This window comes from Anas acuta, chromosome 1, assembly GCF_963932015.1.
Source record: "Anas acuta chromosome 1, bAnaAcu1.1, whole genome shotgun sequence".
Classification (NCBI taxonomy): Eukaryota; Metazoa; Chordata; class Aves; order Anseriformes; family Anatidae; genus Anas; species Anas acuta.
The window spans coordinates 178,315,889-178,331,003 of NC_088979.1; the positions used below are offsets into that span (position 1 = coordinate 178,315,889).

General features: G+C 36.8%; 1 protein-coding gene across 4 annotated transcripts in view; it reads right to left on the reverse strand.

Annotated features, from left to right (window-relative positions):
- TFEC (transcription factor EC) overlaps positions 1-12,731 on the reverse strand; it is a 40,388-nt gene extending 27,657 nt beyond the window's left edge. The window contains exons 1-2 of one of the 4 annotated variants that reach the window (XM_068669525.1): positions 12,598-12,731; positions 10,145-10,240 (exon numbers count right to left, since the gene is read on the reverse strand). In XM_068669525.1, the coding sequence (XP_068525626.1) occupies positions 10,145-10,240; positions 12,598-12,678 (177 nt within the window). In that variant the 5' untranslated portion in view covers positions 12,679-12,731. Of the gene's footprint in view, positions 1-3,247; positions 5,268-10,144; positions 10,241-12,597 lie in introns of those variants that run through there. The other 3 variants (XM_068669526.1, XM_068669527.1, XM_068669528.1) reach the window with 3 other exon arrangements.
- Positions 12,732-15,115: the final 2,384 nt, after the last annotated feature.

The following is a 15,115-nucleotide window of genomic DNA, read 5'->3' on the forward strand; positions in this document are numbered from 1 at the left end:
ACCAAGCAAGAGAATTTACTGGAGAATCAGCCTTTTACTGTAGAGTTCTGTTCTTTCAGTTATCATCTCTTAATGATACATTTTTATCTGTTCTTGTCTTTTCTGGTTACAAACCTAAATTAACAGGCAAGGACCAAAAGTGAAGTGGTGGTGTGACATGTCATCAGCCAACTGACATCTGGAAATAAGATGCTATGGGAGTACTGTCTCACTAATCTCCAGGGTCTGAAACCCCAAAATGACAGTGATAGCACTGTTAGTTTTTTTACTAAGATTATTTCACTAGTAACACCAGCTAATGCCCTACTTCCTGGTACCTTGCAGCTTCTTCCATTTCTCTGACTACCATCTATAAATGCTAATACCAAATCATTCAAAGTCTTGCTCTGGAAACAAAGAATGGCACAAAAACATCAGAAAAAAATGAGGCTGAGGGACAAGTGAAAACTAGATTTTTTTGGGGATGTGAATACTGGCCACTTCCTCTTGAACATAAAAGCTAAAATTTTTATTACCAGTATTTATATTTATATATCTTACATTTCATAGAATCATATCACAGAATCATAGAATGGCTCAGATTGGAAGGGACCTTAAAGATCATCTAACTCTAACCCTCCTGCCATCACCCACTAGATCAGGTTAGCCAAGGCCCCATACAACCTGGCCTTGAATACCTCCAGGCATGGGGCATCCAAAGCTTCTCTTGGAAACCTATTCCAGTGCCTCACTACCCTTACAGTGAAGAATTTCCTTCTAATGTCTAGTCTAAATTTATCCTCTTTTAGTTTAAGGCCATTCCCCCTTATCCTGTCGTTACCTAGCCAAGTAAAGAGTTCTTCTCTGTCTTTTTTATAAGACCCCTTTAATTGCACCTAAAAAGGCCACAATGAGGTCACCCAGGAGCCTTCTGAACCTCCAGATAGAACATCCCCTGTTCTCTCAGCCTTTCCCAGTAGAAGAGGTGCTCCAGCCCTTTGATCATCTTTGTAGCTCTCCACTGGACTTGCTCTAACAGCCCCATATCTTTCTTGTGCTGGGGACTCCAGACCTGGATGCAGCACTCCAAGTGAGGCCTCATAAGGGCAGAGCAGAGGGGGGCAACCACCTCCCTCAACCTGCTGGCCACTCCTCTGTTGATGCAGCCCAGGATGCAGTTGGCCTTCTGGGCTGCAGGCACGCATTGTTGTCTCATGTTGAGCTTTTTGTCCACCAGAACCCCCAAGCGCTTCTTTGCAGGGCTGCTCTCAGTGAGTTATTCTCCCAGTCTGTATGATCCAGGTGCAGCACCTTGCGCCTATATATTTCTTTATTTATCTTATATATGTATGTAAGATATATATATATATTTCACATACCATCTAAGTATCTGAATACTGCGTAGTAAGGTATTTAATGACATTTATGATCTATTGTTTTCAATGTGTGATCATGTAACATGCATTTTTGTTTTGCTTGGAATTCCTTCCTGTAGTGATTGATTTCAAAACATTCACAAGTAATAAATTATAGTGTAAATGTAAATGCACACTAAACTACTTTATGCAACTACTTTATATTACTACTATAAAATACTATATATAGCAGTATATGGAAGAAGACCTTGACAGATAGAGAAGGAGGTGCTAAGAAAAGCAACGATATCTTTCAGGAGTTTGCTTCTCAAAAAGACCCTTCAAGAAATCTGTGTTTTCTACAAATTAGCTTTAGCTTGCAGTAAGAAGCTTGCCTGTGCCTCAAGAACAAAGCAGCCACTATTGCTGTCTCTGAGCCCACAAGACTTTTATACAATCTATATAAATGTCATTCACAGAAATTCATCAAGTATAGTGTGAGAAGCAGCCATAGTCAATGCACTACAGACTCAAAGGAGCTTAACATAGCCTTAGAGAAGTAGAGACTATGTGGCATGTAATAAGGACTTCGGTTTCTGTTTTACTATATACGGACAAGAACTCCTGAGACATGCAGCAGTGGCTTGACATCAGGGCTTTGGGAGAAGATGGAATTTGCCTGATGGCCTCAAAGAGCAGAAAAAACATATTACCCACCAGTAAAAGCAAGCTACAAGATGACAATACATGTTCAAAATTCATTCCATTGTCCACTAGTTCAGGATCTCCAAACTGCTAATTCTTAGACACTGTGATTTCTTGAAGGAATTGGGTTTGCCTACAGTGAGGAAGAGATAAATCTCTGTTTTCATAGTTTTAATATGTATCTTTTCTTTTCCTGTCCCCAAGGGCTAGGAATACAACTCAATACAGGTATCTACAGTATGAACATGAGTATTTGAGTCAGTTCTTTAGATTCCCCTAATACTTAAGGAGGGAAACAGACACTTCTTCAGTGCAGCTCATTTCATACTAAATGTTAAACCTAAAATCGGTGTGGCAAATCACAGGCTACAGTTGCCTCTTTATAATAGGTACAGACCAAAATAAATAAATAAATAAATAAAAATTGAAGTTATGCTGCAGATTAGGAAGCTAAATGTGAGTAGTCTAAGATTAGGTGCAATAAATTCAACTCTATTTGTTGGACTACCAGTTAATACTGAGTTCAGGTTCATCAAATGTAGATAAAGAATTGTGGGCGGGTTTTTTTTGTTTGTTTGTCTGTTTTTGTTTTTTTGTTTGTTTGTTTGTTTGTTTGTTTTTAAGAGTAACAGATCCTGTTTCTGTTTTTGTATTTCTATGATAAAATATCACTAGCATGTTTCCTTGGGCCCAGCTAGCTCCCTCAATGAAGGAACTAATAAACTGATATTGATGTAGAAGTTAGTACAATGCACTAAACTTTGTGGGTTGTTTCCAATAGGCAGAGTTTGCAAAGACTTTCAGATAATGCAGTTTAACTGAAAGATCAGGTTATGATATCAAGGCATATTCTTAATAAAAATAAATGTTATGAGCATATTAGGAGAAATATAAACCTGTTTTATCTATCCCTTTCTCTTACCCATATTCAACATGTTTAGCATATGAAGACCATATTTCAGTTTACCATTGTAAGAGGAACTTATATATAATAAATTGAATATTTAAGAATAATACTTCTCCTTATGCCTACTTACATTTATGAAAGAGAAAAACAAAGTGGAAAAAAATAGTCTTTTTCAGCTCCAGAAAACAGTTCTGAGTTCTCAGTTTGTGCATTCCATTGCTCAACTCTGCAGCTGAAAGACACAATTCCCTATCTGGTACCTTTATACAATTGAAGAAAGGCAAAGAAATTATTTGCTCACCAGTTCTATTTTTGAGGAGTCTATTATTTCCACAATAGTTACAGACTGTTCTTTCTCCTTCATTTTTCTTCTTTAAACTTGTAAACGATACCAGGAGTGCTAGACAGAAGCTTATATATGAAGGTGAACTTTGATTTTTCCTTGGACTTTAAGACTAATCTAGTGTAGAATGTGATTGACAAAGCATTTTCATTGATGTTATGCAGCTTTTCAAGTTACCCAGCCTAAGCAAATGAAGTTGTTAATGTTTACTCTGGCCCTTTCTCTAAAATGGTTTTGAACTTTAGCAGATTTTATAAACTTACAATTGTCAAATGGCATCAGTGTTCCCTAAATTAAAAAATAGAATCATAGAATATCCCGTGTTGGAAGGGACCAACAAGGATCGTTGAGTCCAACTCTTGAAATACTTGTGATTGTACAGCATAGGGCTTCCTAAATCATTGATGCTATATACACCGCTAAAGTAAAACTGATTTTATTTCATGATTGAAGAATACCAGCAATTACTGAATAATTTGGAGGATACCTGTTTGAATTTCTATTTTCTGTATGATTTCTGAGAATGGGACAGACAGTTTGGGTAATCCATACAAATGGTAGCCATCCATATTTGACAAATAATTAATAAAATTTAGTAATGCCATGATAAGAAACTGTGACCTCAAAGACCTTGTAATGAAAGTGAGATCTTGCAGACAGACTCCATTGTACTTTTATCAAAAAATAGTGTCTCCATAAAATCAAGTGCAGAGTTAACAGATTTAATGAGAACCTTATACTGGCTGTAGTTAACCAAATCATAAAAATTGGAGAAAGAAAACATCCAAACTATTCTGTCCTGATCTAATCTCTAGCCCATGCCATACAATCCAAGTTTTTTTTCAAATGTCAAAGGAGGTGACAAAAAGCAAGTGAGCCACAAGACAATTGAGAATTTTCTCCATAAACTGTTTGCCTGCAAGAGTAACAGAAGTGGAACAATCTCAACTGACGACTCCAAAGCAGAGAGGCAGCAGACCACAGCTCTCCGCCTTAGTGAAAGAGTGCACTGTGAATGTACAAAATGAAGTAGTGCAAATGGAGACACAAAATCTTGCAGGACCTTTCAAGAGATGTCCTTTCACAAGCACGGCACTGTGATCCCCACTGTGTTGTCACTCCCTGAGTATGCTGGCTCAGTCCTGCCATCTAACGACTAGGGGGAAAAAAATGTCTTTCAGAATGCCTAAGTGCTTTTGCTTCCCCTCTCAGTCAGTGAATCCTCAGTTATGGGTGAACAAATACAAAAGCAGAAAGTGAGTTAGGAAAGCAGCGATGAGGCCACTTTTTTACAAGCACAGGCCTGGGAATGGAAGGTGTACCCCTGGGAGATGGCTGATCCCATAAGGCTGGGCTTAACTTTCTCTCTGCTTTCCTCTGAACGGCACAGAAGTCTTTTAATTATTCAGGAGGACCCCTTTATCTTATAGACTGCCACGAGTTCTTGGAAAAGGGGTAAAGTAGATGTGGAAGCCAGGAAGAATCTGGTTATAGACAAACTGTAACTGCCCCTGTTATGGTTGTGCAAAACAGAGGACTTTAGGGTACAGAGAAACAGAGCCTCTGTCTTTGGTTCAGATTTGTGCAGAGATGGCTCAGCAAATGAACAAACCATGATGAGCAGTTCATTCTTTCTTTCTGCCCTTAATCAAAACCAGAAGTACCAGATAAGCCGGAGGCCTCAAATCTGTGCAGTTCTTTATTTCATCCCACATTACCCAACTAGATAACTAGCCATGGGATCTGTGGCATCTGCCGTCCTTTAACTGTTCTAATCATAACAAATAATAATAAGCTTTAATCCAATATAATATTATGTAATATAGTCTAAGGATCCAATAATTATGCCAAGTTTCAACTGAGGTACAATATTATTTCATTAAAATCATACAAACAAAAATATATTTTTTTGTTTAATTCTTTTCCCACTATATAAATACCACATACATCAACTCAGATTCCAAGGAGAACTGAAGAAATTTGGTTAAATTCACAGATAGACAAAGTTTCCAGCAACAGATTCATTGCTTGTGACAGCTTTAAATCTCCGAAGTGATGTGAACCTCAAACCACCAATGAAACCATAACATAGTTTGTACAGTCAGTACATAGTTAGAGCAAGACTTGTTGGAGAAATTAGTGCTGTTTCAAATCTTTAAATATTCCTACTAAAATAAAATAAAATAAAATAAAATAAAATAAAATAAAATAAAATAAAATAAAATATTTTGCAGATGTTTTTAAAGTAACTTTAAAGCTGTTTCAGCCTAGTCTAAGACCACCAAGGCTATTCTATTCTCTGAGTGAGATAATTCTTCAAATCACACCTGTGATTTGTGGTGTGGTATATTCATATATAGAAATATTTTCTGTGCTTCTCATTGGTTAGGAACTGCTGCTTTCAGGAAACACTTCTGTTGGTAAACTCATTCAGGGGGACATAATTAGAGAAGAAAACATTTTTTAAATATTAAGAATAAATCAAGACAGAAGCATCGTTCTCAACTCTATTTAGTACTGACATGGAAAAAAAAAAAAAAAAAAGGTTTTCCTTTTTCTACCAAGCAATCTGAAAGGAGCTGTTCCATTTTGTTTAGCTATTCAAAACCTACTACTCCAGCAACAGTGAGCCCACTTGATTCAGCAGATCACTAGCTGGGTCATTGCTGGGGATTATTTGAAGGCCTGTTTTATGGTAGTGTTCTGCCTCAAGCAGTACTCACCACTCTCTTCATTCTCACCACCAGCCAACTAATTGCTACAGAGCCTCTTTCCTTTCAAGAATACTTCTGAAAGGTCTTGTTTTCTTGAGTAACAAAAGGCAACTTAGAATCCTTGGATATGCTCACAAAATTAAATTATTTTACATCCTGTCCCGCCCAGCGCTGTGTGGGAGAAGCCTGTGTCTTTCATAACACTAGTATCTTCTCATCTTATTCTCATCTCAAACCACTAAATCTCCCAATGTCTTTGATGTAAGTTTTATTGGACTCCATGTCAAGTAGAGGACATTATCTCAGTAGCTGTACAGTGATTATCTGGGATACATCGATTATTTCTGAAAGAAACTGCTGGTGAAATGCCAAACATTTTCATAGAGATGACTGTTGTGCCTGCTGAATTACCAGGTTTTCTGGTGAGTCCCAGGGTTGTATACACATATTAGCAAAACAAAACCGCATTTAGTAACAAGAAAAGGTTTCACTGGGTCACACACTGTCAAATTGAACACTGCAAAGTACAAAGATCCTATTTTTCAACTCTTTTTTTTTTTTTTCTGACTCTGCACTGTGACTAATGCTCTCCATATCTCCCTTGATACAGTATGTTTCTTACACTTCCCTTCTTCAGATATTAAAATGGATGTAAACCACAGCTTTTTAGAACTTTCTCTACACTTTCAATGATGATGTCATATTTGCTTTATATTAACAGACCTGCAGCTGAAATGTAGATACATTTCATATGTCCTGAGTATTTGGAAGTTAATAAACTTTAAATTCACTACAGAATGTTGAAGATACTGTGAGGATTTTGAATGCAAATGAAAGATTGATAAAATTGAAAAATGTTTACTTTTCAAATGTCTGTCACCACAGTAGATATACATGATATTATTTACTTTTTAAAACTCGCTCATATATACTTTGCTTCATTTCAAACGGAAACTTTGCAGTGATGTCGATGAGGTTAGGAAGATACCTGTCATTCCTAATATAATACTAAGGACAGGAATGGATTTCTTATAATATAATTAAATATGTTGCTGTAAACAATTTCATAAGACTAAATTATTCTAACAAAGAAAATGACTGTGTTCACTTTCATTTTCAAGTTTTCTTCATAGAACTGTAGAATTAAAGAACAGATTGGGTTGGAAGGAACCCTAAAGATCATCTAGATCCAACGCCCCTGCCATGGGCAGGGGCACCTACCACCAGACCAGGTTGCTCAAAGCCCCATCCAGCCTGGCCTTGAACACCTCCAGGGATGGGGCATCCACAGCTTCTCTAGGCAATCTGTTCCAGTGCCTCACCACTCTCTGAGTAAAGTCTTTCCTTCTTATATCTAATCTAAATCTACCCTCTTTTAGTTTAAAACCATTACCCCTTCCCAGCTTTCCTGTAGCCTCCTTTAGGCAGTGGAATGCCACTCTAAGATCTCCCCAGACCTTGTGTTCTCCAGGCTGAACAACCCCAATTCACTCAGCCTGTCTTCATAGGAGATTCTTTATTAAATTCTAGATATTTTCAGCAGAGAAAATACAATTTTGTTTCCCACTTAAAGTTGTACTAAATGTTGTTATGTTATACAGCTTTATTACTCTTTAACTATCCTCCCCATTATGAACAATTTTTATCAAGTAATAGATGATGAGAGTAGCTACAATCCAATTTCAGCTATGTTTTCTGGACAATGATATAACTGGGTTTATAAGTACTTTTGGAAGAATTAAGATCTCTTGCATTACAGGGAGGACCTGATCTTGTCTTGTAACTCAATTTCTAAAAGTAATTTTAAAAGGTAAGTTTATAGCAGTAGGGTGAATTTAGGAGAAAGAGAATCCAGCCAGAGCACCCCCTGTTTTGAAAAGCAAATTCTTAAGTTGCTGTGCAAAAACAGAGAGTTTTATGAAATTATGAGTTTGGGGCCAAACACAATAAAAGCAAAAGAAACTGCTCTATGGACGCTATAATTCTAATAAGAGATGGAAGGATGTTCTTATTTTCACTTCTCTGGTTCTACTAATACATGACTGTAATTCATTAATTCAGGGTCAGACAACAAGTCTCTGAGCAATTACTCACATGAGTGGTCTCATAGAATTCAATGTCCTCATTTAATGTGCCATTAAAATGGTACATGGGTGCATCTAACTAAAGCAAACATCAGTTCATAGCAACACATGCTGTGTAACACTGTGAAGTGTTTCATCTCAACCACTGTCTACTGAGAAAAATGAGAAAAACAAATGGCTTCATGATTTTTTCTGGGTCAAGCTAAGAGATTTCTGAAAAGAAAAGGAAAAGGAAAAAAAAAAAAAAAGCCAAAAGCCTTACTGTATTCAGAAAACCAAGGGAGTCAGATTTTTTTCACAATTTTAGACAGACTGTTTCACACCACTAATCTCAGACAATGCCAAAGAAGGTAAAATCTAAGGTGCAATCCTAAAAATACTATAGTGTTGTACTGCAAAAGTGCACATTGACAAAAGAGAAAACAGAAGAGGCAGATGCATTGCTTGATTCCTCCCACATTGGCACAGTTTGCATGCACTGGTGAAGGCAGGCTTCATTTTGCCACATCATTATAGAAAGATATTTGGAAACACACAATATTCTCCAGTTTACCTTGCAGCCTGGTGATTTCCTCAGCACAAACAGAAATGTAAATATCCTTACCTGACCCACAGACATTGCAAGAGTCTAAATCTTTGCAAGTAATGTTACTTAGACCTAAAAGTCATTACATCTTTCCTTGCTCTTCAAGAATAGGGTATTCAACATATTTCATGGGGATATGTCCTTCATGTACATATGTCCTTCATAAAGGCTAATGAGGCTGGAATTAGCATAGATTAACATCCAGTTTTAAAAGGTGTTGAGGGAGTGCAAGTCCAATACAAAACCCAGAATTCATGTTTCCCATCATCGTCCCATGGTACAACACCTGAAAGGATCCTTCCCTGTCCCACGTTAATTTCAGCCAAAATATTAATTCACTCCCCAAGGAGCATTTCTTTGCTATGTTCTGTACTGAGATATGTATAAATCAGACTGACTGCCTGTATTAGCTCTGTAACTGGCATACAAATGCCAGGTATTCATGGAACCATTAATTGCCATTAATATTGGATTGTGTAGTTGGCAACACAAAGATGTAGAGATCTCATCTCCTAACATATTTTCTGTAGACAGTGATGCTCAGTAGCCAGAAAAAGATGTTCCTCCAGTGGATGATTAAGTGCAAGCACCTGACTCGGTATTCTGAAATGAACTTTGTAGATTATCAAAGCCTGTGAAAATTCTTCTGCTTTCACCAGGGAGAAGTTTGTCTTTACTGGTATTCCTTCTAGGACAAAATCTTGGAAAAAGGTTCCCAAGATAAATCTAGATTGAGAGAAAAGGACATCCCTTCTATAGAGCGTATTGCATTACATTTTTGATAGATGTTACTTCCCCAATAATAATGAGCGTTTGTGTCCAGAAAAGGCTCATCTCTCCTCTTTAAATGTGTAACATATATGAAAATTTTAGTAGGCATCGTCAATCTGCTGTCACTTTTTTACAAAAAAGAAAATTATAACACTTTGTTAGGATTATTCCTATAAAGCATTTCATCTGAAAGGTGATATTTATCATCTTTTTTCTTAAATTATTCAACGTTAGTGCAACTTGCCTCTATGTAAGCCAACAAATAGAACCCACCTTGGTTCAATACAAGACACTAAAGAAAATACTTTACTCCAGATACTAACACATAGCCAAGCTTTGACTTTTTTTAGACAAAGTAGAAGGATCTTAAAGCAGGACTTTAAAAGCCTTCTACGGTCCAGGGAATCTGCATATCCATAGTCCGACATGTGTATTAGTAAAGGGCTATGCACTGGAGCTGGTGGAGGTGAAAAACCACAAATATTTAATTAGCTATTCAGACCATATAAAGCAGTTGTGTCCCACCACACTGGAACATTTCCCTGTAATGTTTCTTCATAAAAAGACAAATAACTGAAGAGAAATTAGAATAATTCTCTGATAGCACTGCTTTGGTCTATGAAGTGTAATAAGCAATCTATAATCACTCAGTGAAATTCTCTATTATAAATAACAAGACCAAATTCCACAAAATACTTACAGTTCTTTGCATTAATAGAGGAGTTTCAGAGCAACCTATCCCTTCATCATTAAAACTCGATTCCATATTGATTATATCTTCAATAACCTCTTCCATCTAGTAAAATAATATTTTAAGACCAATCATTATTAGTATTAGTAAAGACAATATTCTGAAAATACAGAGGAAATAATCATATTTATTGCTTCAATAAAACTGAATTTCAGAAGTTTATATCTTAAAACTCAAATAATTCAAGTACCTTTACACAACATCACAATTTTTACTTCTTGAAAACAATTTTATGGTTTAGCGATTACTTCTTTCCTCCCAACCACCAATCCATTCAACTTTCTTAACCCTGTATTGCAACACCAAGATCAGATGACCAGAGCACATTGCTAAGCTATAACTACGATCTATCACCATCAAATGTCTCATATCCACAGTGTATTTTTCCATTGGTGCATGAAGACTGAAAGGAACCTGTGGTTCTGCAAGAGCATGAGTCACTCAAGATTTGGTACCACACACTGCTCTCAGGGTTCAGCAGGCAGAGGTTTGTGTTGTGATTGGCAGCGTGCTGGATACTTCTCCAGCCAGCTTTCTAGTTCCACATGTGTTCAAGTCTGAATCTAAAACTGCTTAAGAAGATGAGGTAGCTAATTAGCTATTTGAGGTAAAACAGTAAATACTTTGCAGACATATAGACATATACAAATTTGGACAAGACACAGTATGAATTTTCAGTGATAATTTTGGTCTGGTTCCCTTTAAAAAGTAACTATGTAGGAATGCCCATAATGAACCTGTCACAGTTAACTTTGCTGTGTGTCAGAGCAGTTCACTCATGCTCTGAGGGCTTTCAAGCAGCATTCAGTAGTGGTCTCAAGAGCTGTAGCTGAAGGAAATAGAGGAAGCGTTACACAATGACTGGAAATATCGATACATAACACAACCCACAACTCATAGGCCAGGGACCTTTAAATACATGTACATTTATTTTTTAGGCCATATGGCACAGCACAGCTGATATGCTCACTCCTCTCCCCCTCCAAAAGCCAGGCATGTGCGGTCCCATGAGTTATGCACAGGCTTATCTAGAAAAATGTAGTTTGGGCCAAAGGAGGCCAGGGAATGTCAGCAATTATGCAATATGAATGACTCCTTCCCAGTACACCAACCTGTGCATTGGGACTCTATTATTTACCAGTATACCCATAGCTTTCACTGAACCACAGGATGCATCTGTACTAGGAAATCACACTGTGCCAGAGATCTTCCTGTGGCTCTGGGATGGGATTATTCAAATTACTTGAATGATCCCTACAGAGATTTGGGCTTGTGCCAACAATCACCCTCTCAATCACAAACAGGCATATTTCAAGAGGCACAGCAGGTGTTTTACGAGCAGCTGTCTTGCTCTAGAGGATAAAGTTGTACTAGTGAAGGAAATGGTTGTTCTTGGTCAGATATGCAAAGTACTTAAGAATGGTTCCAACACACTGCAATTGCCAGAACAGAGGTGATCACAGAGACCACCACAAAGGTCATTTTAAATGATCTTTGCAGAGTAGACTCCAATAATCCATAAACCTGACAGAAAATGTCAGTTGTCAATGCAGAAGAAATAGAGGGGCCTCGAATGAGCACTCAGACAAGCATTGGTTTTATTTTTTTCAGTTCCTCATTCTTAGCTGCATAGCATCCAAGTGTGCTGAGATAGGTTGCAATATATTTGTAAGACTTTTCTGTTAGTGCCCAAGATATGATATGGCACCTCCACTTTTTATTTCTGTAGGAATTCCCCTTTTACCCAATAAGCACTATCTCTTGAAATCTATTGAAGTATTAAAGGCCATAATGTTCTACATCTCACACTGGCATTGTATAACAGCTGTATCTTTATTAAAATCAATGGTGGCATGAAAGTTAGGAGATCTATGCCAATTTACCCAATATAATCCATATATAAATATGTCAGCTAATGGAAAAATGAATGAGTGATTCTTTAAAGTAATCAGTATATAAGTTTGTTATGCAGCTAGGATAATACTTTTAGACAGAAATAACTCTTATCTGGAGAAAAGAAAAAAAAAAAAAAAAAAGAAAAAGAAAAAAAAAAGTTTGCATTGCCAAGTACATATTTTAAAAAAGTACAGCAATGTATGCCACAAAGATAAAAAGAACAATACATTTAAACTGGCAGAAATTTAGAAGCCTGATCATGCAATAAACTGTTCACACAGTATTCAAGGGAATGCTCATATAATCTGAAAGGATTCAGGGCACATGCATTGCAGCTGAACGAGCTGCATGCTCGTTCATGACGAGCCCCATGCTCGTTCATGATGAGCCCCATGAATGTAAAGAAAGTCATCTCTTGCCCACAATGTATACAAGATACGTCTTGCAACATTTTCACAGCAGTAAGCAATGCCTAATTCCCCAATCTTTTTGCCAGCCTGCCCTACCGCATTTTCATGGTCTCCTCCAAGGGCCAGCAGCTTGGTAACAGGGCTCTCTGGTGTGCCAATATCACTGACGGGAGGCATGTGTCCGTTTCTTAAAATGGAGGTCACTCCTGCAGGCTGGATTGTGTGGGAGTGGGACAGGGAGAGGGTCTGGCTGGACAGCTTGGTGTCAAGGGTCAGATACTGCTTCACCTGGTGCCTCTGGCTTTGCTGGATATGGTATCTAGACTGATTTTCCAAGTGTGTTTGTACCTGGGGAGAAATGGAAATGATTGCTAAAGTTTCAAGCTGTTCGTATCACCATTTGCCAATATGCTCCCTTAGTGAACTTTAGAACAATACATTCAGTTTTTATACTGTTGCATAGAATTGTTATTAACCACAAATCTTTTTAAAATTTTACACACACACTTCTTATTTGTGTACTATATTCCCCTACGCAGGTGAATAAACCCTCTGAATAATTATCAAAGAAGAATAGAGTAGAGTAGAGTAGAGTAGAGTAGAGTAGAGTAGAGTAGAGTAGAGTAGAGTAGAGTAGAGTAGAACAGAATAGAATAGTTCAGTTGAAAGAGACTTGAAAATATCAATTGCAACTGCCTGATCATAAACATGATCCTGAGAAAAGGCCAGAATTGTGCTACACATTTCTCTTTTCTCAGTCAAGACTGGTCTTTACTGAATCACTAATAATTATAATCAAATCTATAAGCATATATGTATTAAAATTAGTATCACAATGTAATTAGACTTTTGTACTTGAAACAGCAAAGAAATGTATAAAGAAAAACATAATCCAACCAACTTCAAGAGCATCAGACATTCATTTATATCTAAACCCAAATTTGGCTCACCTTGTAATAAGTACAGTCAGTCAAATGAGGCATTGTTGCACTTTTGCAAAAATTAAAATAAAAATCTAATAAAAATAATTTTTAAAAATGGCCCAAAGTTACAGTCCTATATGACCGTTCACTATCCTCAAACCATGCAGTCTTTGTGAAGTGCCTCTTGAGGACAGATCACTTTTTGAGTCAGTAGGACTTTATAAACCAAGCGGTCATGCCAAAATGGCTAATTGAGTAAGACTTTGGGCCATCCTTTGATTACAAAGATTGACAATTGCTACTTCAAACAGCTCTCATCTCAGATCAATGTCACATTCCTGCAATTTAACTACCAGAGGAGCACTGCATACACAAACCTCACTGTCATTTCAGCCCTGTGGCTTTCTCCTTTTGCTATGGCATGACTGGTCACAAATTTCGCGTAATAAATTTTTCTCAAGTGGCCTCTGTGCAAGCATGATTAATATTTGTTAAATAATAGCAAGACTTGCTCTGCAGCCCTTATTTTCTCTGAAAAAATTCAGTCATTTAAACAAACTTCTTTTTAATTCCCCTAACATACATAAGCAGAGATAAATAGCCCATAAAAGGGGTTTGCATTTAAATTAACTATATTTTTGTACAACATTGCAGTAGTTATTTTATTTTTAATCATGTTACAGTGGCATGTCTAGAATTATTTTAATTATGTTTCTTTAAACTAATTTTCTAGTCATATAAAAAAGATTAAGCCATGCAGTAATGAATATAATATTAATTATTTTGATGTAAGCCTTAAAGTTATTAAATAATATTCCACCAAAATATTGATATCAAATCTTAAGTACATTGTTTTGATATTCCCTTGTTTTATGTTAGGAAGGTATGCATCTTTTGTAAGATTTTAAGAACTAAATGTGTATTTGGGATTTACTTAAATTACAATATTATTTATCTTAACTGAGAACTTTGTGTTAGTTTTAGTAAGTGTATAATGTAATGTTAATTTAGGCTCTGATTTATCATTGTGTAAGGATGATAGCTTCTTCACCTTCAATAAGGTTTGTGCTCATACTGAAAGTTAGACACTCATGCAGCTTTCTAAATTAGAATCTAAATATGAATTCTACTGCATACCAATTTAACAAAAGTAACAGGTTGGGTGAAATGAAATGTGCTGAGGGAAAGAAAATATGTCCCATTGTATATGTAGCCAAAGCAGGGATTTGCTGTCCACCCTTGTTTTCTGTTGCTGTTTCAGAAGCACCCACAGATACTTGGTGTTTGTACTGAACTCTAGGGTCAATGAATGTGACTAGTATCTAGATCTTGCACTGCCTAAATTGATGAAGATCTCTTTCCAGCAGTGCAGAACACTACAATCAACAGCTTTGAATGGACAGCTTCTTTGGATGGAACAACTGGGAGTGGGATCAGTGTTACAAATCAATGGGTTACAAATCCAATTACTGCATCTCACCCAGCTGCTTTATTCTGCTTTATTCTGCTTTATTCTCTTAAATGAGCAATGAAGTGTTTTCTTAGAACTTCTACAGGCCTACCTGAAACACAAAATCCACATGAATGTTGAATATCTTCAAATTAAATGGGAAGCAAGAAATTTGCAGTGTCCCGTGTGTGTACTATGTTTAAGAGTTTGCTGTTGTTGATTGGTTAGTTTGGTTTGGTTT